Below are 20,687 nucleotides of genomic sequence, written 5' to 3'. Positions count from 1 at the left end.
AGCCCTGGCTATCCCAATATCCCAGCCCTGGCTATCCCAAGATCCCAGCCCTGGCTATCCCAAGATCCCAGCCCTGGCTATCCCAAGATCCCAGCCCTGGCTATCCCAATATCCCAGCTCTGGCTATCCCAATATCCCAGCCCTGGCTATCCCAAGATCCCGGCTCGGCTCCGCCCGGCCCCGCTCGCTGCGGTGGCGCTGGAAGGGGATCCCAGCCAGGGACCCCATGGACATGGACTGCGGGAAGCCCGGGCCGGGCTCCGACAGCGCCGCGTGCAGGGAACGCAGGGAGAGGAGAACTGGGGGGACATTTGGAGATTTGGGATCGGGGGGGTCACGGCTGAAGGAAAGGGGGAACGGGGAGAGCCGGGAAGGGCATTTGGGGATGCCAGGAGTGACAAGAGGGGAGGCTAGGGCTGGCTAGATGTGGCATGGCTGGAGTTCAGGGCGTTCCTGTACCCAGGAAAGGGAGCTCCAAGGGTCCCCGCTGTCCCCATTGCCAGGACAGGGCAGGGAAAGCCGGGATGGCTGGGAATAGGGGTCCCGGCTGTCCTGAGTGCTGAGGAAAGGAGGGGCTGGCTGCTGGGAGAGGCAGGAATAGGGGTCCAGGGGGTAAATGGGTCAAGGAGAAGGGGGCTCTGGGGGCTGCGGGAGGCGGGATGGCCGGGAGAGGGGTGCAGGCGTTCCTGGTGCCGGATAAGGGGGTGCAGGGTGGGACCCACGGCCGGGAATGGGGGTTCGGTGGGATGGCGGTGCCCAGGAATGGGGGTTTAGGGGCCCCTCGGCGCTCCGGAATGGGCGATCAAAGAGTCCCGGTGCCGGGGTCCCCCTCACCTCTCGCCGCCCCCCGGGAGCGCCCCCGGCCCCAGCGCTGGAGCCATCGCGCTGCTCCGCTGCGGCCCCGCCCACAGCCCCGGCCCCGCCCCCAGAGCCGCCTCCGGCCCCGCCATTGGCGCCGCTCTTTGCTGCCCGCCAATGTCACACATGGCACTATGATGTCATACAGCCATGCCATGATGTCACAGCCATCTCTGTGATGTCACACAGTCCCCTCTATGATGCCGTAGCTGCTCAGTGACCTCACACAACAAACTCTGTCATGTCACAGCCCCATCTGTGACCTCACACAACCCACTCGGAGCTGTCACACAGCCCCTTTCTGACATCACAGCTGCTCTGGGGCTCCAGGACACAGCCACAGAGGTGCTGCTGTGACACAGCCCCCTCTGGCATATCCCACAGCCCCTGCCAGTGCTGAGCCCCTGGCAGCTCTGTCTGGGCCTGCTCTCTGTGTCCCTGAGCTGCCCTGGCAGGGCCCCAGCCCTGCTGGGCCGTGCTCAGGAGCTGCTCCTGGCCAGAGCTGTCTCCCTGCTGTGGTCTGTTCCCATGGCAACATCTGACCCATTGTTATGGTCAGGTTCCATGTCAACCATCAGAGCCCCTGTTGCTATGGTCAGTCCCTTGGCAGCTCCATGGAGACCCCATACCCGGGGTGGTTGCCATGGACACCAGCTCAGGCCTGGAGCCAGAGTCTGTTGCCATGGCAACCATTTGCAGTCCCATCCCCAGGCTCATGGGATCCCAGAGCCACAGAATTGGCTGAGTTGGGAGGGAGCCATGGGGATCCTCCAGTCCAACTGCTGGCCCTGCACAGGACACCCCAACAATCCCAGCCTGGGCCTGGCAGCGCTGGCCAAACGCTGCTGGAGCTCAGCCAGCCCTGGAGCTGGGAGCCTTCCCTGGGGAGCCTGTTCAGTGCCCCAGCAGCCTCGCGGGAAAAACCTTTTCCTCACATCCAGCCTAAACCTGCCCGCCTCAGCTCCAGCCGCTCCCTCCACTCCTGTCCCTGGGCACCAGAGGGAAGAGGTTCCCGCAGCCCCCAGCCAGGGACCTGCTCCCAAGGCTGCTGCCATGGCAACCAGGCCTGGCACCAGCTGGGATGCTCGGTTTCCACGGGCTGGGCTTCAGGAATGGCATTCCCCAATTTCCTGCTCCTGCTGAAACCGCGCTGCTGCTCGCTTCCCTCCCACCTGCCATGGAAAGCACAAAAGGCAAAGATCCCAGGCTGGGATAAGAACAATTTATTCAGAACAGCAATGACATAAGGCAAAAACATGAACAGAAACAATTTTGGTAACAGAAAGGATAAGACAAACCATTCACAGGAAAACTAAACCGCCACCGACTGTTTCTTCCTGAACATGCATTTCCTCCTGCCAGGAAAGGACACCCTTCTACTCTGGTGAGAGAGAGGGAGTCTTTTTCCTGCCCCTGGCAATGACCTGAGATGGGATTGAATATAATGACAGGACCATGGCCAGACTCTCATGTTCTTTAATCCCACATCATGTCATTACCATGGGCAGGAAAAGGTACAGGTGTCTTCCCAGCATGGATAACAGGGAACATGGATCACCACGTCTCTTCGCAATGTCAGTCTTCCAATGTGAGATGAAGCTGGAGCAGTGCACAAAGCTCTTCCTGCACTTGAACCAATCGCAGGGCTTCCCTTACTGGTGCCTCCGTTGGTGTCTGGTCAAGTGAGAGCTCTGGGTGAAGCTCTTCCCACACTGTGCACATGTGTAGGGCCTCTCCCCATTGTGGATGCGCCGGTGGGTGATGAGGTGGGAGTTGTACTTGAAGCCCTCCCCACAGTAGGGGCAGCGGAAGGGCCTCTCATCCGTGTGAATCCGCTGCTGCAGGACGAGATTGGAGCTCCTCTGAAACCTCTTCCCACACTCGGGACACTCGTAGGGCCTCTCCCCAGTGTAGATGCACTGGTGGACGTTGAGTTGCGAGATGCAGCTGACGCCCTTCCCACATTGCCCACACTCGTGGGGCCATTCCCCCGTGTGAATCATCTGGTGGCGGATCAGGCTGTTGCTCCGGCTGAAGCTCTTCCCACACTCCAAGCACTTGTAGGGCTTCTCCCCATCCTGAAGCTGCTCATGGACCACCAGCTCAGAGCCCTGGCTGGATCTCTGGCCGCCTTCCCAGCACAGGGTGGGTCTTTCCTCCTCAGAGCACCCTGAGATGGGTTTGGAGCCCCTCCTCCTGAGGGATCTCTGGGGATTTTCCAACCTGCTTGACTCCTGTGCTGTGGAGCCACTCAAACTGTCCTCTTCCACGAGGTTCTGCCGTGGGGATTTGTCCTCCCTGGTCTCCATCCTCAGCTCCTTGTCTGGGGGAGGAAGGACAAGGAGAGGATGGGATTTGCCTCCGTGCCAGAGGGAAGGGGAAGGAGATCCCCCCAGTGCGTCCCCGGCAGGACGGCGTCGGCAGCGGGGTTGTCCTGCAGCCATGGGCCAGGCTGGGCTGGGAGATGGAGCAGGAGAGAGGGGGAAAGGGGCACTGACTTCCTCCTCACCTGCCTGCGTGTCCTGGGGCATCTTCCTCTTCCTCACAGCCTGCTTCTCCATCTGGCCAAGGTTTGGGAATGGGAAATCCTGGTTTGAGAGAAAACAAGGAATGAGCACATTGAGTTTGATGGTCCCTCTTACCAAGCCCATCTCTAGAAGTCACCTGGGCCTCTGACGTGACTTAGTTTGAAAGAAGTTTGCTAAGGAAGGCAGAAATCACCACTGAAATTGATAAAAAATGTAAGCATCCCATCCCCTCCGAATTATTATAATCTTGAAACCAAAGTGCACTCAGGTAACAATATGGGAAAAGGAATATAAGTTCTTTACTAAAGAAAGGAAAATGAAAATGCCGCAGTACAAAAAAAAAAAAAAAACACAACAAAAAGCAACCCACCAACAGAGTCAGAACCTTACACCCCGTTGGTCAGGGTGCTGATAGCAGTCTGATTAAATGGTGGCTGCAGTACTCCTGGAGAAACAGATGTGGTTCTGTTGAAGCAATGATCCTGTTGAAGATTGTAACTTACCTCTGAAGTTCTGGTGCTGTAGATGGGTCTGGTCTCTCCTCTGGGAATCCAGTGGACAAAGACTGCCTGTGGTGCTCTGATTCCCAGATTATATCCATGCAGGAATGCTTGACTCCTCCCCCTGGGTGGAGCATCTCACAATGGGATGATGTCATTTTATCAGCCCTGCAGTGAGACTCAATGGCCCATTAACAGAAGATATCCCGCTGGAGGAAGGATGGGTGGTTGAAGAGATAAAGAACACTGCCCCACCTGGTTTTAACGGCTGGCCCATTAACAGAAGATATCCCCCAGTTATGAGGGATGGGTGATGAAAGAAATAAAGAAAACTGCTGTACCAGGTTTTAACAGATGTTGATAGAATACATACTTTTGGTTACATCTTGCATTGCAACCCAAGACATGGGGTCCATAAAAATTTTAGACCACCAAAATTCAGCACTGAAAATGCCTTCCAGGAGTTCTCCATCTCTGTTCTCTTCCTATTGATGTTCAGAGTCTCCCCCCTGTCTCAGCTGCTGGGGGTCACACTTGTACTGGGAGTCCCCTGTCTACTCAGTCCCTCCCCTGCCCAGTGTGCTGGGTGTGCCAGGAATCTGAAAAGTTCCCCCTGTTTCCATCTCCCCACTTAGGGATGCTGGGACACCCCAGTAGCCCCTCAAGGGGAATTTCCCACTCAGCTTTGGAGTTCTTCATTCTCCAAACATCTGCCCCAAAAAACCCAACCCCTCAGGATGTCTCGGCTGAGCTCCCCCTCCCCAGTCACCTGTGGGATGGGGGGTGATGATCCCATAAGTGGGGGGGCTGTGAATTCAGGGAGTGCTTGACCTCGTGATTCCTTCTCCTTTCTCTGATCTTCCTTTGTCCCTCCTTCAGACTGATGAAGCTGCTCAAGGAGTCAGAAGCAAAACTCCAAGTCCTTTGGAGCATCAATTGGCCCCACTGAGGGCAGGGACTGCCAAAGGCTCCCCAGGGACTGGTGAGATCAGATCCTGGAGGCCAGGATTGCCGGGAGCCAAAGGCTCTGAGCAGGGAACTGCAATGCTGAGCCAGCCCTGGCTGGGTTGGAGGAAGCAGAAAGGCCAAGCCCTGAGCCCAGGCCTGGCCCAGCAGGGCCTGTCCCTCACGGGTGGCTCGGGGCTCTTTGTGGGGCAGTGGGATGTGAGGGGCAGCAAGGACAAATGCCATAAACCTGTGTGACACTCCAGATCATTATGGAACCAAGGGGCCAGTGTGACACCATGGGAAGTTGTGGAACCAAGGGGATCGTTGTGGCACTCTTGGGCCCATGGAACCAAGGGACCAGTGGGACAGTCTGAAGCCTTATGGAAACAAGAGGCCACTGTGAGCCTGCAGGGCTGTAACACCCCAGAACACTTCAATGCTGGTGGTAACCAAAGGTTCCTGTGCTTGAATTTGGTGCACAGGAGAAACAACAACCAGATCTTCTCAGCATGGACAGATGCAAAGAATATTCTTGGTAGGAAGGGACCCACAAGGACCATCAAGTCCAGCTCTTAAGATAATGGCCCCACAAGGATTGAACCCACAACCTCGGTGATACTGGCACCATGCTCTGACCAACTGAGCTAAGAGGTCAAAATGACACAAAATTTAACTGACGAAATACAGACAATCAAGGAACTATGGCAAAGGGTTTAATACAACATCCAACTGCACAAAGAACTCTTACCATAGCCTTAACTTTGCAAACTTAGCTCATTTAACCTAAAAAGTGTTAACCCTTAAGATTTTGGGTAACATTAAGGTATCCAAAAATATTCCAGGTACGTAGGATAGGAAGGAGAATAAAAAGAGACCAGAAAGACAGAAGATCTACAGAAAAGCACTTCCAGAATGATCCCAGTCACTCCCACTACAATCTCAGTCACCCCCAGTATGAGCTGTTGCACCCAGCCACCCCTAGTATGGTTCCAGTCACACCCAGGCCCTCCCAGTATGATTCCAGTCATGGCCAGAGTGACTCCCTGTCACTCCCAGGATGGGCCCAGTTGTTCCCAGTCACCTCCAGCATGGTTCCAGTCCCAGCCAGCACCTTTGCAGTCACTCCCAGTATGATCCCAGCTAGTTCCAGTAGGATCCCAGTATGACCCAGCATGGGCACAGCTGCTCCCAGGATTATCCAGCATGGTTCCAGTTGTTCCCATTTACCTGCACTGTGGTTTCAGTCTCTCCCAGTATATCCAAGTTGCTCCTAGTCACTCCTCAGGTGCTTCCAGGCTGATCCCAGTTGCTCCCAGCCACTCCCAGTCACGCTGAGTGCAGTCCCAGTTGCTGCCAGTATGGTCCCAGTCTTGCCCAGCATGGCCCAACTGCTCCCACTGTGATCCCAGTAGGATGCCAGTTTCCCTCAGGATGGTTCCAGTTGCTCCCTGTTCCTCCCAGAGTGATTCCAGTTGCACCCAGTTGGCCCCAGTATAGTTCCAGTTGCTCCCCAGATGATCCCAGCTGCTCCCTGCATGGTCCCAGTCATGCCCAGCTGGAGTTGCCCCCAGTGCAGACCCAGTCACTCCCAGTTGCTCCCAGTTGTCCCCAGCATGGTTCCCATTGTTCCCAGTGTGTTTTCAGTCATCCCCAGTATGATCACAGACACTCCCAGTATATCCCAGCTGCCCTCAGCATGTCCATAGACATTCCCAGACAGTCCTTGTAATCCCAGTTAGGTGCTTGTTATCCCAGTATGATCTCAGGTCCAGCATATCCCAGTCGAACTGGGATTCACTCCCTGAATTCACAGCCCCCCCATCCATGGGATCAACACCCCCCCGTCCCACAGGTGACCAGGGAGGGGGAGCCCGGCCCAGATATCCTGGGGGCTTCCTGGGTTGGGTTTTTGGGGGTGATTGTTGGAGAATGAAGAACACCAAGGCTGAGAAGAAAATGTCCTTTAGGGAGACATTTGGGGTTCCCAGTGGCAGCTGCTGGCAGCGGCAGCCTGGAGGAGCAGAGCCTTGTGTCCCCCAGGACCCCAAAGTGGGGAGCCCAGAGAGGAGGAGCGCCGTGATTCGTGGGACCCTCAATTGCATAGAGAGGGGCAGGGGGGATTCATTGGACCCCCTGCCCCCCCAAGAAGGGAATAAGGGGAGCAGGGACCCTGGGACCCCAAAAACTTCCAGAATCCCTAAGTGGGGAGATGGAAATGGGAGGAAGTTTTCAAATTCCTGGCACTCACAGCAGCAAGAAGAGGTCAGGGACCGAGTGGACAGGGGACCCACAGTACAAGTGTGACCCCCAGCAGCTGGGACAGGGGTGAAAGCCTGAACACCAAAAGGGAGAGAACAGAGATGGAACTAGAACTCCTGGGAGGCATTTTCAGGGCCAGATTTTGGTGGTCTAAAATTTTTATGTACCCCATGTCCTGGGTTGCAATGCAAGATTCAACCAAAAGCATGTATTCTCTCACCATCTGTTAAAAACTAGAGGAGCAGGTTTCTTTATCTCTTTCATCACCCATCCCTCATAACTGGGGGGATGTCATCTGTTAATGGGCCAGCAGTTAAAACCAGGTGGGGCAGTGTTCTTTATCTCTTCCACCACCCATCCTTCCTCCAGGGGGATATCTTCTGTTAATGGGCCATTGAGTCTCACTGCAGGACTGATAAAATGACATCATCCCATTGTGAGATGCTCCAGCCAGGGGGAGGAGCCAAGCATTCCTGACTGGATATAATCTGGGAATCAGAACACCACAGGCTGTCTTTCTCCACTGGATTCCCAGAGGACAGACCAGACCCATCTACAGCACGGGAACTTCAGAGGTAATGTACACAATTCTATGGGATTATTGCTTCATTGCTTATCTGAGATCACTTTGATATCAAGATTATAATAATTTGGAGAGGGCTGTTGCTTACATTTTTATCAATTTCAATGGGGGTTTCTGCTTTCCTTAGCAAACACCTTTCCTTTCAAACCAAGACACTCCAGATGCCCTGGTGACTTCTAGAGAGGGACTTGGACAGAGGGACCTTCAAACTCAGGATGCTCATTCCTTGTTCTCTCCCGAACCAGGATTTCCCCATCCCAAACCTTGGCTGGATGGATGAGAAGGCTGCAAGGAAGAGGAAGATGCCCCAGGAATCCCAGGCAAGTGAGGAGGAAGTCAGTTCCCCTTTCCCCCTCTCTCCTGCTCCATCTCCCAGCCCAGCCTGGCCCCCAGCTGCAGGACAACCCCACTGCCGACGCCGTCCTGCCGGGGACGCACTGGGGGGATCTCCTTCCCCTTCCCTCTGGCACGGAGGCAAATCCCATCCTCTCCTTGTCCTTCCTCCCCCAGACAAGAAGCTAAGAATGGAGACCAGGGAGTACAAATCCCTGCGGCACAACCTCGTGGACAAGGCCATTCTGAGCAGCCCCACAGTGGAGGAATCCAACGGGGAGGAAAAGCCCCAGAGATCCCACAGGAGGAGGGGCTCCAAACCCATCCCAGGGTGCTCTGAGGAGGAAAGACCCACCCTGTGCCGGGAAGGCGGCCAGAGATCCAGCCAGGGCTCTGAGCTGGTGGTCCATGAGCAGCTTCAGGATGGGGAGAAGCCCTACAAGTGCTTGGAGTGTGGGAAGAGCTTCAGCCAGAGCAACACCCTGATCCGCCACCAGATGATCCACACTGGGGAATGGGCCTATGAGTGTGGGGAATGTGGGAAGGGCTTCAGCTGGAGCTCCCAACTCATCATCCACCAACGCATCCACACTGGGGAGAGGCCCTACGAGTGTCCTGAGTGTGGGAAGAGGTTTCACAGCAGCTCCAATCTTGTCCAGCACCAGCCGATTCACACGGATGAGAGGCCCTTCCGCTGCCCTGACTGTGGGGAGGGCTTCAAGCAGAACTACACCCTCATCACCCACCGGCGCATCCACACTGGGGAGAGGCCCTACGAGTGTACCCAGTGTGGGAAGAGCTTCACCCAGAGCTCTCACTTGACCAGACACCAACGGAGGCACCAGTAAGGGAAGCCCTGCGAGTGCCCTATGTGCAGGAAGAGCTTTCTCCACAGCTGCAGCTTCATCCCCCCTTGGAGAATCCACATTGGGAATAGACCCGGTGATCCGTGTTCTCTGGGATCCATGCTGGGAATACACCTGTCCCTCTTCCTGCCCATGGCAATGACATGATGAGAGATCAAAGAACATGAGAGTCTGGCCATGGCCCTGTCATATTCAATCCCATCTCAGGTCATTGCCAGGGGCGGGAAAAGGACTCCCTCTCCCTCACCAGAGGAGAAGAGTGTCCTTTCTTGGCAGGAGGAAATACGTGGCCAGGAAGAGCCAGTCAGTCGCATTTTAGTTTTCCCTATGAATAGTTTGTCTTATCCCTTCTGTTATCCACATTGTTTCTGTTCCCGTTTGTTCCTTATCTTGTTGCTGTTCCAAATAAATTGTTCTTATCCCAGCCTGGGATCTTTGCCTTTTGTGCTTTCCATGGGAGGTGGGAGGGAAGCGAGCGGCAGCGCGGTTTCAGCAGGAGCAGGAAATTGGGGAATGCCATTCCTGAAGCCCAGCCCGTGGAAACCGAGCATCCCAGCTGGTGCCAGGCCTGGTTGCCATGGCAGCAGCCTTGGGAGCGGGTCCCTGGCTGGGGGCTGCGGGAACCTCTTCCCTCTGGTGCCCAGGGACAGGAGTGGAGGGAGCGGCTGGAGCTGAGGCGGGCAGGTTTAGGCTGGATGTGAGGAAAAGGTTTTTCCCGCGAGGCTGCTGGGGCACTGAACAGGCTCCCCAGGGAAGGCTCCCAGCTCCAGGGCTGGCTGAGCTCCAGCAGCGTTTGGCCAGCGCTGCCAGGCCCAGGCTGGGATTGTTGGGGTGTCCTGTGCAGGGCCAGCAGTTGGACTGGAGGATCCCCATGGCTCCCTCCCAACTCAGCCAAATCTGTGGCTCTGGGATCCCATGAGCCTGGGGATGGGACTGCAAATGGTTGCCATGGCAACAGACTCTGGCTCCAGGCCTGAGCTGGTGTCCATGGCAACCACCCCTGGCATGGGGTCTCCATGGAGCTGCCAAGGGACTGACCATAGCAACAGGGGCTGTGATGGTTGCCATGGAAACAGACAATGGCAACAGGTCCTGGTGATAGTTGCCATGGAATCAGACCATCGCTACATGGGGCCGGTGATGGTTGCCTACCAAGGATCAGATTTGTTACAGGCCCTCAGGAGGGCTCCATGGGGACATTCCAAGAGTCTCCAGGCTGTTCAGGAGCTGGAATATCACAGGCAGAGACAGGGGCTCCACAGAGACCTCCCAGGTGTTTCTGGGGATGCTGAAGAGCCGTGTGCTCAGACGCAGTCACAGGAATTCCATGGTGACATCCCAGGGGACCTTTGGCTGCAAAGGCACTACTCTGTCACAGGCACTCCCGGGGGCTCCACGGTGACATCCCAGGAGTCCCCAGGCTGCCAAAGAGCCGGGATGTCAAAGACACTCCCAGGGCTTCCTGTCATGGGCAGAGTGGGAGCTTCTGGCAAAAGGTTTATTTCTTTATTGGAGAAACTCCTGCTGAGTCATGAGGTGGAGAAATGACACCCAGCAGCCACCAGATATGATCAAACCCCTCCAGGTCACCTAGACTTTTAAATTCTTTCAAAGACAAGAGACTGGGAGTGGCTGGATCCAATCCCGGCCCCAGACTATGTTAAAGGTTTATGTGTGAATATTAGACAGGTGGAAGTGAAACATAATGCAATTTGTCCCACACGATTAACAATGTTATACCAGAGATATTGATATAAATACAGCTACAATTGATTCTGATCATGATTAGTGAGAAGGATTTATTTCGATCACAGAGTAAATAAAAAAAGAGTTATTTACTCCGGAGTAGAGGAGCTATACCAATTATTAGACTATAGCGCCCTAGGAAGCAATTTTGAGGTGAACAGGGCTTTGCTGGAGTTGTTTGAGCCCATTCCAGGCACAGCCTCCTGCTCCAGCAGGAACTGCCTTTCCTGTGCCATGGCCAGGGCAGATCCTGCTGCAGGAAAAGCCCCAGGCCAGCCCCAAGCCAGGGAAGGGCTCGGGCACAAGTGCAGAGTGCCGTGCTGGGAGCTGTGCCAGGGACAGCCTGAGGCACCAAAGGCACCTTGGCAGCAGCAGCTGCTTCCAGGCCATGGCCAGAAGGCTCCCTTGGCACCCCGGCCTGGTGGCCAGCACTGCAGAGCTGCTGCTTCAGGGCTCATTTCTGGCTGGGCTCCGAAAAGCCACTGCTGCTCCAGGAGCCTGACTGGGAAGCAATTGGCCCCAGCACCTTGGGGACAAGATAATAATGAAACAACTCTTCATGGCAGCAGAAACAAGGCAGGGGCAGAGGAAAGGGGAGAGCCAGGCCCAGGGGACATGGCTGCAATGGTGATGGCTGTGAGGTCAGTGCCACTGCAGCAGCCTGGCTGGCCCTCAGCAGACATTCTGGCCAGGAGGGTTGTGAGGGCACCCAGCACATCAGAGAACCCACACAACAGCAATTCCATCCTTGGGGAGGGGCTTTCACTGTGTCAGGTTGCACAGATCTCCTGTTCTCGGAGCATTTCTGGGATGGGGCATCCATTTCTCTGGAAAAGCAGCTGCAGTTTTGTGCCACTCTGATTGTAAAATATTTCCTCCTTCTAACAAATCCAAATCCACTCTAGATCACTTTAAAGATATTGATCCTTGTTGTGTCATTGCAAGATCTGGGAGGAAATAACTTTGACCAGTGTTTCCATCTTCACAGACCTTGGAGAGGACCCAAAAATCTCCCAGGATGGGATTTGGAGGCCTCATCACATAAGCAGCAGGTAGAAGCTGAGGGCTCTGGGCTGTGAAGCTGCAAGGCCCTGCCAGAGGCAACTTGTGCAGCCCTTTGGCCATGGCTGCTGGCCCTGGGCCTGAGGCCAGCAGGGGACAAGTGACCCTGGCAGCCCTGGGGCCTCATTGCCTCCTTGTCCCTGCTCAGCAGCCTGGCAGGGGCCGCCCCATGGTGCTGCCCTTGGCATTGCACATCCCCACATGCCAGTGGCCCGGGAAGAGCCCTGAGCAATGAGGGAGGGACAGCATCTGCCTTGCCAGGGGCTGGGGCTCAGCCCTTGGCCCTTGCCATTCCTGAAACACATCCAGCTTTGCTCAGCACCACAGACACCTTTCCCTTGCTTGTCCCCAGCTGCCATCAGGGCCTCCAGTCTTCTGCTCTGCCTGGAACCTGGGGACGCTTTCTCACTCGTGTCTCTCATTTCAACTACAAGAAACTTCAGTGTTTCCATCTGACTTGGAGCTCTTGAGGAGTTTCTGGAGCACACTGTGAGGGACTGAGTGTGATGCCAAGAGCCCCAAAGGCCCGAGAGGGTGATGAAAGTGCTGGTGCTGTGTCTGTGCTGCTGAGCTGGGCCGGGCTCCTGGCCCAGAGGCAGCTCCTGGCAAGGGCAGCGCTGCAGAGAGACAGCTCTGGCCAGGAGCAGCTCCTGAGCACAGCCCAGCAGGGCTGGGGCCCTGCCAGGGCAGCTCAGGGACACAGAGAGCAGGCCCAGACAGAGCTGCCAGGGGCTCAGCACTGGCAGGGGCTGTGGGATGTGCCAGAGGGGGCTGTGTCACAGCAGCACCTCTGTGGCTGTGTCCTGGAGCCCCAGAGCAGCTGTGATGTCAGAAAGGGGCTGTGTGACAGCTCTGAGTGGGTTGTGTGAGGTCACAGCTGGGGCTGTGACATGACAGAGTTTGTTGTGTGAGGTCACTGAGCAGCTACAGCATCATAGAGGGGATTCTGTGACAGCACAGAGAAGGCTGTGTGTCGCCCTGAAAACTCAGATTCTGAGCTTGCTAACATAGTTTTCTAAAGACTTTCCCAGGACAGTAACTGTAAACATAGATATGTGTACATTCTTTCTGTTACACGTCTTGTGATGAGCATCTCTCATGGCCAGTGCAGGGGGAAAGTGTTATCCTGACCATCCAATCCCTGGCCATGGTCAGAAGCCTATAAATCCGGGGAGGAAAAATAAACTCTGCTCTTTCTTGCACCACACCTCAACCTGTGTCCGTGTGATCTATTGATCTTTAGCAGCAACAGCTGTGACATCACAGAGAGGACTGTGACATTAGACATATACATGACACCACAGAGCAGGCTGTGCCATCACTGATTGATTGTGTGACATCACAGACCAGGCTGTGAAGCCACATGGTTGTGATATGAAATCCTAGAGTGGGCAGTGACATCCCAGAAAAGCCATGTGACATCTCAGGACAGGTTGTATGACATGAAAGTGCCAACTGTGAGATCATCGAGTGAACTGTGAAATCAAACGTGGCTGTGTGACATTATGGAAGGATATGTGACATCATGAGGTGGTTTTGTGACATGTAAGAGACAGTGTGACATCACAGAATGGTGGTGTGACAACCAGGGGCAGGTTGTGTGACATCAGCAAGTGGGCTGTGACATCACAAGTGGCTGTGTGACATCACAGGGTGTACTGTGAGGTCACTGGGGAGGTCTCTTCGCACCGACCCCCCCTCACAGTTCCCCCCAGAGAAGTCCAACGCTGCCCTTGCAGCAGCCTGTCTGCACAGAAACACTTCCAGGGCTCTCTGCATTTCCCTTCCCTCACTCTTGCCTCACTCACACACCTCCCAACAACCCACTTGGTGCTTTCAGCTGCAAGGAGTTCAAAGCTTGTCTGTCCTTCAGCAGCTGCTCTAATTCTGCCTTCAGCCAACTCTGGGGTTGTGTTTATTGTAGAACTCCCTGTGTGTCTGAAACATTCCTTGTGTGGCTCTGCCTTGGGGAAGGGGAACCTCCTTGGTGGCACCTTGGGCTTGGCACACACTTGAGGAGGGTGTCTGTTTTCCATGGGGAAACTCAGCAGTTTTAGATTGCTAAAATCAAAGAAGGAAAACCCCTCTTTGCCTGAGTGCAGCCAGTTCTGTGAGCAAAGCAGGTCCCAGGGGAGTGAGGAGAGACAGGATGGGGCTGGGGAATGTGGAGCAAGGTTGTCCCCACTGGGTCAGACCTCAAGGCACAGCTTCTCTGACCTGGCCAGACCTCCTTAGGAGAGACCCTGGATCAATATCCATCACTGAATGCTGCAATCACCTCTGCTCTAAAGAGAACAGGAATAAAAGACACCCTTTAAAATAGGAATACATATTTCTTAGAAGCTCTTTGAACTATTTCTCCAGAACTATTGTAGGAAACTTTCCTAAGAATTGCACCAGACCAGAGGGAAATGAAGGCACAGCCATGGTTTGTTAGGATTTGCTTGATCCTAATGAGTCCCGTGGTGCATTTGGAGCTGAGCCCTTGAACCTCAGGGCCTGAGAGGAGATTGCACAAACCTTTCCAAGAGTCAAGGTCAAGGAAAGACCCAAAGTGTCTCCAAGCATTAATGGGTCCCACTGAGGTCCATCCCCAGCACAGGCTCCTCATGGACTCCTTGGAGGAGAGAACTGGAGGCCAGGATTGCACAAAAACCTCTCAGAGACTCAGTGTGGGAAGGAGAATCCAAAGTAGCTGAAAAAGCCCTGAGTATCTCAAAGTATTGATGAGCCCCACTGAGTGTCAATGCAAAGCTCCCAAGGGACTCGTTAAAGCAGATAATTGGGGCCAGGATTGCACAAACTTCTCAAAGACTCAGGGTGGGAAGAAAAAAGGAAAGTGCCTTAAGAACCTGAAGTACCTTGAAGCATTAATGAGCCCCACTGAGTGTTGTTACTGACAAAGGCTCTCAAGGGACTAATTACAGCAGATAATTGGAGGCCAGGATTGCACAAAGCTCTCAGAGACTCCAAAGCAAAAGCCAAAGTCCTTTGAAAAAGCTGCAGTCCCTGGGAGCATGAAGGAGCCCCCAGGGCCATTCCTGAGCAAGGCTCCCCAGGGACTCCTTCCAGCAGATCCCTGAGGCCACTGGCATGTGGGCTAGGGGGGACGCTGAGGGCAGGCCAAGGGGGTGACAGTGGCCAGCCTTGCTGGGGCTGTGCCAGGAGGCCCCAGGGCCTCAGGACAAGGTGTCTCCTCACAGCCCTTGCTGGCACAGCATTGGCTGCTGTGGCCCAGGGCACCAAGCCTTGGCTTCTCTTTGTCCCCAGCTGTCATCAGTGCCTCCAGTTCTCTGCTCTGCCTGGGGCCTGGGGACACTTTCTCAGTCACATCCCTCAGTGGGACCCATTAAAAGTGAAAGAAACTTTGGAGTTGGATTCTGACTTGGAGTTCTTGAGAGCTTTCTTCCCCTCCCTGTCAGGGACTGATGTTCAGGGCCTCAGCACAAAGCCCCAAGAGGCTCATTAAAGTCCTGCTGCTGTGTCTGTGCTGCTGAGCTGGGCCAGGCTCCTGGCACAGAGGCAGCTGCTGGAAACCAAGAAGAGCTTCAAAAGCACATTTCTCTTGCTGAGCAGCTCTTCTGCCAGCCCAGCAGGGCTGGGGCACTGTCTGCAGCCACCCTGGGCACAGCCCAGAGGCACAGAGAGCTTCAATCAGTCAGGGCTGGGAAGGGGCTGAGAAGTGCCTGGGGCAGAATCCCTGCCAGCCCTTGGCACAGGAAGCCTCTGGCTGCAGGACAATGCAGCTGCAGCTCCTGGAGGCATCTCCTCAAGCTGGAACATGCCAGTGCCTACAGACTCTGTGAGTACATTCTCTGCCTGTCCCTTGTGCAGAGCAGCCAGGGGTGCCCAGGGCTGTCCTGCAGAGCAGGGTCCTGCAGCCCAGGGCGCTGTGCTGGGGCAGGGACTCTGCTGCCTGCCAGGGACAGCTCTCAGCCGGCCCGGGGAGCTGCTCCCAGCGCTGGGGAGAAGCTGTGGGGGGAAGGAGCCACCCTGAGCAGGGCAGGGGCTGCTGCTGAGAGGGGCTGTGTGGGGCAGGGCTGCTCCCAGCTCCAGACCTGCCTGGGCACAGCTCCAGAGGACACTTCCCAAAAGAAGGTGAGCCTGGGATTGCTGTAAAGATCAGGAGCTTTCCTGAGACTGTTTTCAATGTCTTGCTTTAAGCAGGGTGGGAAAGCTGGGATGATGACAAAAAGATTTTTGCTTTTTATAAACTTTTAATACATTTTTAGATCCGTAAACTATTATTATATAGTTATAAAATTATAATCTTTAATTAACTCTAGTGAACTACTAGTATATACTTATGTAACTATTATCCTTAATTAACTCTAGTATATTTCCTAACCTTTCTCTTAGAATTTAGAATAATTATCTGACCTTCTAAATACATTTCAGAAATACTGTATAGTCTTATCATCAGGGACAGCAGCTACAAGAATTTGTATTTTAACCAGAATGTGAGCAGTCATAACAAAAAGTGGGGCAAAGGAACCCTTGGACCTACTCCAGTGGGTTGACCCTGGGGTGTGTAACTGGGGCAGCTGAATCTCCTATTGAATGTTTCTGTTAAATATCCTAATTAATCAACCTTAATAAATTGTTGAAATAAGGGACCGGGTATGCCCCATCCCCACTGGGACACCCAGAAGCTTCCAAAAAAGGTCTGGTTTTTACTTTACTCTTCTAACACTGTTGCAGAAGGTTATTTTTCTCTTTTGATTATAGACAACAGGGGGATGAGAGAAGCAGAAGAGGAATTGTATTCCCAGAATCACAGAACATTCTGAGTTGAAAGGGACACAACAGGATCAGCAAAGTAATGTTGGAACATTTACAGAGATGCCAGAATTGTAAGTTTGGGTGCTCAGTCTCTCTGCTGGGAGCCTCCTAAACAGCCTAAATGCACTGCTCTGATATTGTCATTGGTATCTGGGGCTCTCAGGGAGGCTCTGGCATCTGCAGCAGCTGAGTCAGGCCCTGCCCTTGGGATTGCTGCCAGGCAGGTGTGTCCATGGGAATGGGGTGTCCCAGCTTCCCTGTCACCTGTGGGGCTGTGGGCAAAGCAGTCCATGGCAAAGGGGAATGAGCTGAGCCCCCTCCCTGAGATCCCATCATGGGCACACCTGGGGATCTCCTTGCTGTGTCCTTCCAAGCTCTGAGCTGCCCTCCTGGCTGCAAATCTGTGCCAGAGCCTCTCAGAGTTCCCTGAATGTCCCATGGGGAAGGGCAGAGATGCCACAGCTGAGGAAATGCTGTTGGCTCTGCCAAGGGAGCCGTGAGTGTCCTTGGCAGAGGGGGGTGCTGAGACCTTGCCCAGACACCTTTAGAGAGGGTGAGACATTCAGGGATCCCTCTGCTCTGGGCAGGGTCTGGTTTATGCCAGGGTGACACAGGAGTGTGATTGTGCTCTGATTCCAGCCAAAGGTGCAAACCCAGGGCAGTTGGGAACAAGCCCATCCAGACCCTCACCTTCCCTAAGCCACAGGGAATCCTTTGCCTCTCACATCTCTCGGTGGGAAATTCTGAGTGCAGCAGAAATGCTGGGGATTTCTGACCTCAGAGAACCAGGAATGATCTGTGGGCAGTAAAACAATTCCTAAAACCAACTCCTGCTATACTTTAGAAGTGTGTGTGCAGATGGCAACAAGCCTTCCTGCATTAGGAGTGATTCCCCTGACAAATCCTGAATTTCCAGCCTTGTCCCTCTCCTGCATGGCCACAAACCCAGGGCAGCAGGGCAGGGATGGCTGCTGGAGAGCCCCCAGGCACAAGCCTGGCTGCTCCTGGCACACTCAGACAGCACAGCTGGAGCTCAGTCAGGGACCTGGGTGAAGTTTTCCCAGAGCAGGAACAAGGGTGGGTGAGTCCCAGCCTCTCCTGATTTGTCACTGCTCTTTTTCTTCATGAACAGGTCCCCATGTGCAGCCACAGCAAATGTCCAACAGCAGCTCCATCAGCCACTTCCTCCTGCTGGCATTGGCAGACACGCGGCAGCTGCAGCTCCTGCACTTCTGCCTCTTCCTGGGCATCTCCCTGGCTGCCCTCCTGGGCAACGGCCTCATCATCAGCGCCGTAGCCTGCAGCCACCACCTGCACAGCCCCATGTTCTTCTTCCTGCTCAACCTGGCCCTCACTGACCTGGGCTCCATCTGCACCACTGTGCCCAAAGTCATGCACAATTCCCTCTGGGACACCAGACACATCTCCTACACAGGATGTGCTGCACAGCTCTTTTTCCTTCTCTTCTTCCTTGGAGCAGAGCTTTCCCTCCTGACCATCATGTGCTACGACCGCTACGTGTCCATCTGCAAACCCCTGCACTATGAGACCCTCCTGGGCAGCAGAGCTTGTGCCCACATGGCAGCAGCTGCCTGGGCCAGTGCCTTTCTCAATGCTCTCATGCACACGGCCAATACATTTTCTCTGCCCCTCTGCCATGGCAATGCCCTGGGCCAGTTCTTCTGTGAAATTCCACACATCCTCAAGCTCTCCTGTTTACACTCAAACCTCAGGGAACTTGGGCTCATTGTAGTTACTATCGGTTTAGGACTTGGCTGTTTTGTGTTCATTGTTTTCTCCTATGTGCAGATCTTCAGGGCTGTGCTGAGGATCCCCTCTGAGCAGGGACGGCACAAAGCCTTTTCCACCTGCCTCCCTCACCTGGCTGTGGTCTTCCTGTTCTTCATCACTATCATAGTTGCTCACTTGAAGCCCCCCTCCATCTCCTCCCCATCCCTGGATCTGGTGGTGTCAGTTCTGTACTCGGTGGTGCCTCCAGCCCTGAACCCCCTCATCTACAGCCTGAGGAACCAGGAGCTCAAGGCTGCAGTGTGGAGAATGATCACTGGATGGTTTCTGAAACATTAAACTGCTGGCACATTTCTGCAAATCACTTGTAATAAAAATCATCTTTGCTACTTCCTGTTGGTTTAATTTTGGAGGTTTTCTGTGCTTTCCTTTTATAATCTTGTCCACAAAGAAATGTCATTGTTTGTGCCATTTCTCATTTTGTTTCCCTCTCCACCTTCCCTGTGGCCTCAGACTGTGTCAATGAGGACTTGTGCTCTTGGTGGCTTTAAAGGAACTAAAGGATCTCCCAGCAAAGTTTTCTCCAGAGATTCCTCTTTTGTTCCCTTCTCTGGAGCTGCAGCAGCAGTGTCTGTGTGCAGAGCTGGGGGCAGATCAGTGCTGGCACAGCAGCTGTGCCCAGGAGCAGCAGCACTTGGTGTTGCCAGTGCTGCTCCCGTGCCACTGCCCCGCTGCCCTCCTGGCCCTGGTGTTGCTGCAGGGCCCGAGTGCTCTCGGGGCCGGGCACAGCCCTGGGGGTGGCAGTGCCGGGGCTGCAGCAGGGACAGGCCATGGGCACTGCTGGGGCAGCGCTGACGCCTCAGGGCAGGGCCTGGGGGCTCCAGGCTCCTTGCCCAGGCTCTCTCAAGAACACGGCCAGGCCAAAGCTCAGCACAGAAAACCCCCGTGAGCAGCCCCAGGCTGGCCGTGGGCAGGCTGGGGGCAAACAGCATGGCTGGGGCTCTGCAAGGTCCCTGGGGGAGATGGGAAGGAGCAGCAGAGCAGGGGCTGATCCATCCCCACTGCTCTGGACACCCCAGGGCAGCGTCCCAGAGCGTCCTCATGGAGCTGCCAACAACATCCCCCCTGTGCAGCCCTGGCCTCTCCCCCAGCCCAGAGAGGTGCTGCATCCTTGCAGGCACAGACACGGCAGCACTGGCTCAGGAGCCCCTGTTTGCACTGCCCAGAGCAGGTGTCAGCACCCCCATGGTGCTGCTGTGGGGAGATGAACCTGAGGGAGCACAAATGCCATCAGCCCCTGGGGCCAGGCAGGGCTGGGGGATGGGAGGGAAACCACTCAGGTTTGTCGTGGCCTCTGAAGTCACACAGAAAGTTTGTTCCCATGAGCTGTGAGTTTCCTGTGCCACTGCAGACGTTGTTGCTCAGAGCCAGGGCTGCCTGGCAGCCACCCCCAAACTGACCTGAGCATTTCCTTTGCTTCACCTTTGCTTTCTTTACTCTTCCTGCTCCAGATTTCCTATTCATTTTGATTAATAACCCCAGCTCCCTCATCTGCTCCTCACAGGACTTGTGCTCCAGACCCCTCACCAGCCTTGTTGCCCTTCTCTGGACAACCTCCAGCCCATCCATGGCCTTCCTAAATTGGGGGCCCAGAAGTGGACACAGCGTTTCAGGTGCTGCCCAATCAGTGCTGAGCACAGGGGAAGAATCCCTGCCCTGCTCCTGCTGGCCACACTGTTCCTGATCCAGGCCAGGAGCCATTGGCCTCCTTGGCCACCTGGGCACACTGCTGGCTCATGCCCAGCCTGCTGTCCATCAGTGCCCCAGCTCCCTTTCTGCCTGGCTGCTGTCCAGCCACTCTGTCCCCAGCCTGTAGCACTGCAGGGGTTGTTGGGGCCAAAGTGCAGGACCCGGCACTTGGACTTGTTAAACCTCACCTTGTTGGGTTTGGGCCCTGGGTCCAGCCTGTCCAGCTGCCTGTGCAGAGCCCCCCTACCCTGCAGCACATCAACACTCCCAGCCAACCTGGTGTCACCACAGTTCCATGGGGCCCTAGAGTGTCACAATGGTCTCCAGGATTCCATGAGGCCTCCCAGGGTCACAATGTCCCTTTGGTTCCATGGGACCTCTTGGTGTCACAACGTCCCTTGGATTCTTGGGCCCCGCAGTGTCACAATGGCACCTTGGTCCCCCAACACCCTGCAGTGTCTCAGTGGATCTTTGCTTCCATGAGGTCTCTCAGTGCAGCAATGCTCTCCTTGGTTCCACAGTGTCACCATGGCCTCTTGGTCCCAAGGGCACCACAGTTTCAAACATGTTTCCTTCATTCCATGAGTCCCTGAGGAGCAACACTGGCCCCTTGGTTCCATAGGGCCCTGCAGTGTCCCAATGGCCCCATCTTGACACGAGGTCCTGCTCTGTCACAATGCTCTGCATGGTTCCACAAGGCCCTGCAGTGTCACAGGGGCCTCTT

General features: G+C 54.9%; 4 protein-coding genes across 4 annotated transcripts in view; 1 reads left to right on the top strand and 3 right to left on the bottom strand.

Moving 5' to 3' along the window:
* Nucleotides 1-20,687, bottom strand: part of LOC147645291 (uncharacterized) — a 409,208-nt gene that overhangs the window by 207,942 nt on the left and 180,579 nt on the right. The gene's annotated exons all lie outside the window — the stretch shown is intronic.
* LOC111922621 (uncharacterized) overlaps nt 1-20,687 on the bottom strand; it is an 813,543-nt gene that overhangs the window by 623,214 nt on the left and 169,642 nt on the right. The window lies entirely within an intron of this gene.
* On the bottom strand, nt 2,511-3,419 carry LOC147645300 (uncharacterized). Its single transcript, XM_086874871.1, has 2 exons — nt 3,368-3,419; nt 2,511-3,181 (listed from the first exon to the last, which is right to left on the bottom strand). Exons 1-2 carry the CDS (start codon nt 3,417-3,419, stop codon nt 2,511-2,513), a joined length of 723 nt encoding a protein of 240 aa, XP_086730997.1.
* Nucleotides 17,621-18,553, top strand: LOC147645299 (olfactory receptor 14A16-like). The gene has a single exon (XM_086874865.1). The coding sequence runs from the start codon at nt 17,621-17,623 to the stop codon at nt 18,551-18,553; it is 933 nt and encodes a 310-aa protein (XP_086730991.1).

This window comes from Cyanistes caeruleus, unplaced genomic scaffold, assembly GCF_971803275.1.
Source record: "Cyanistes caeruleus unplaced genomic scaffold, bCyaCae1.hap1.1 HAP1_SUPER_30, whole genome shotgun sequence".
Classification (NCBI taxonomy): Eukaryota; Metazoa; Chordata; class Aves; order Passeriformes; family Paridae; genus Cyanistes; species Cyanistes caeruleus.
This window is presented reverse-complemented; position numbering and strand designations above follow the sequence as displayed.

Bases quoted from the DNA above. Each gene is read 5' to 3' on its own strand.
- LOC147645299 (XM_086874865.1), top strand. From the start codon at position 17,621: ATGTCCAACAGCAGCTCCATCAGCCACTTCCTCCTGCTGGCATTGGCA.
- LOC147645300 (XM_086874871.1), bottom strand. From the start codon at position 3,419: ATGGAGAAGCAGGCTGTGAGGAAGAGGAAGATGCCCCAGGACACGCAG. The intron at 3,182-3,367 runs GTGAGGAGGAAG...TTCCTCCCCCAG, and splicing joins GCCCCAGGACACGCAGGCAG to ACAAGGAGCTGAGGATGGAG.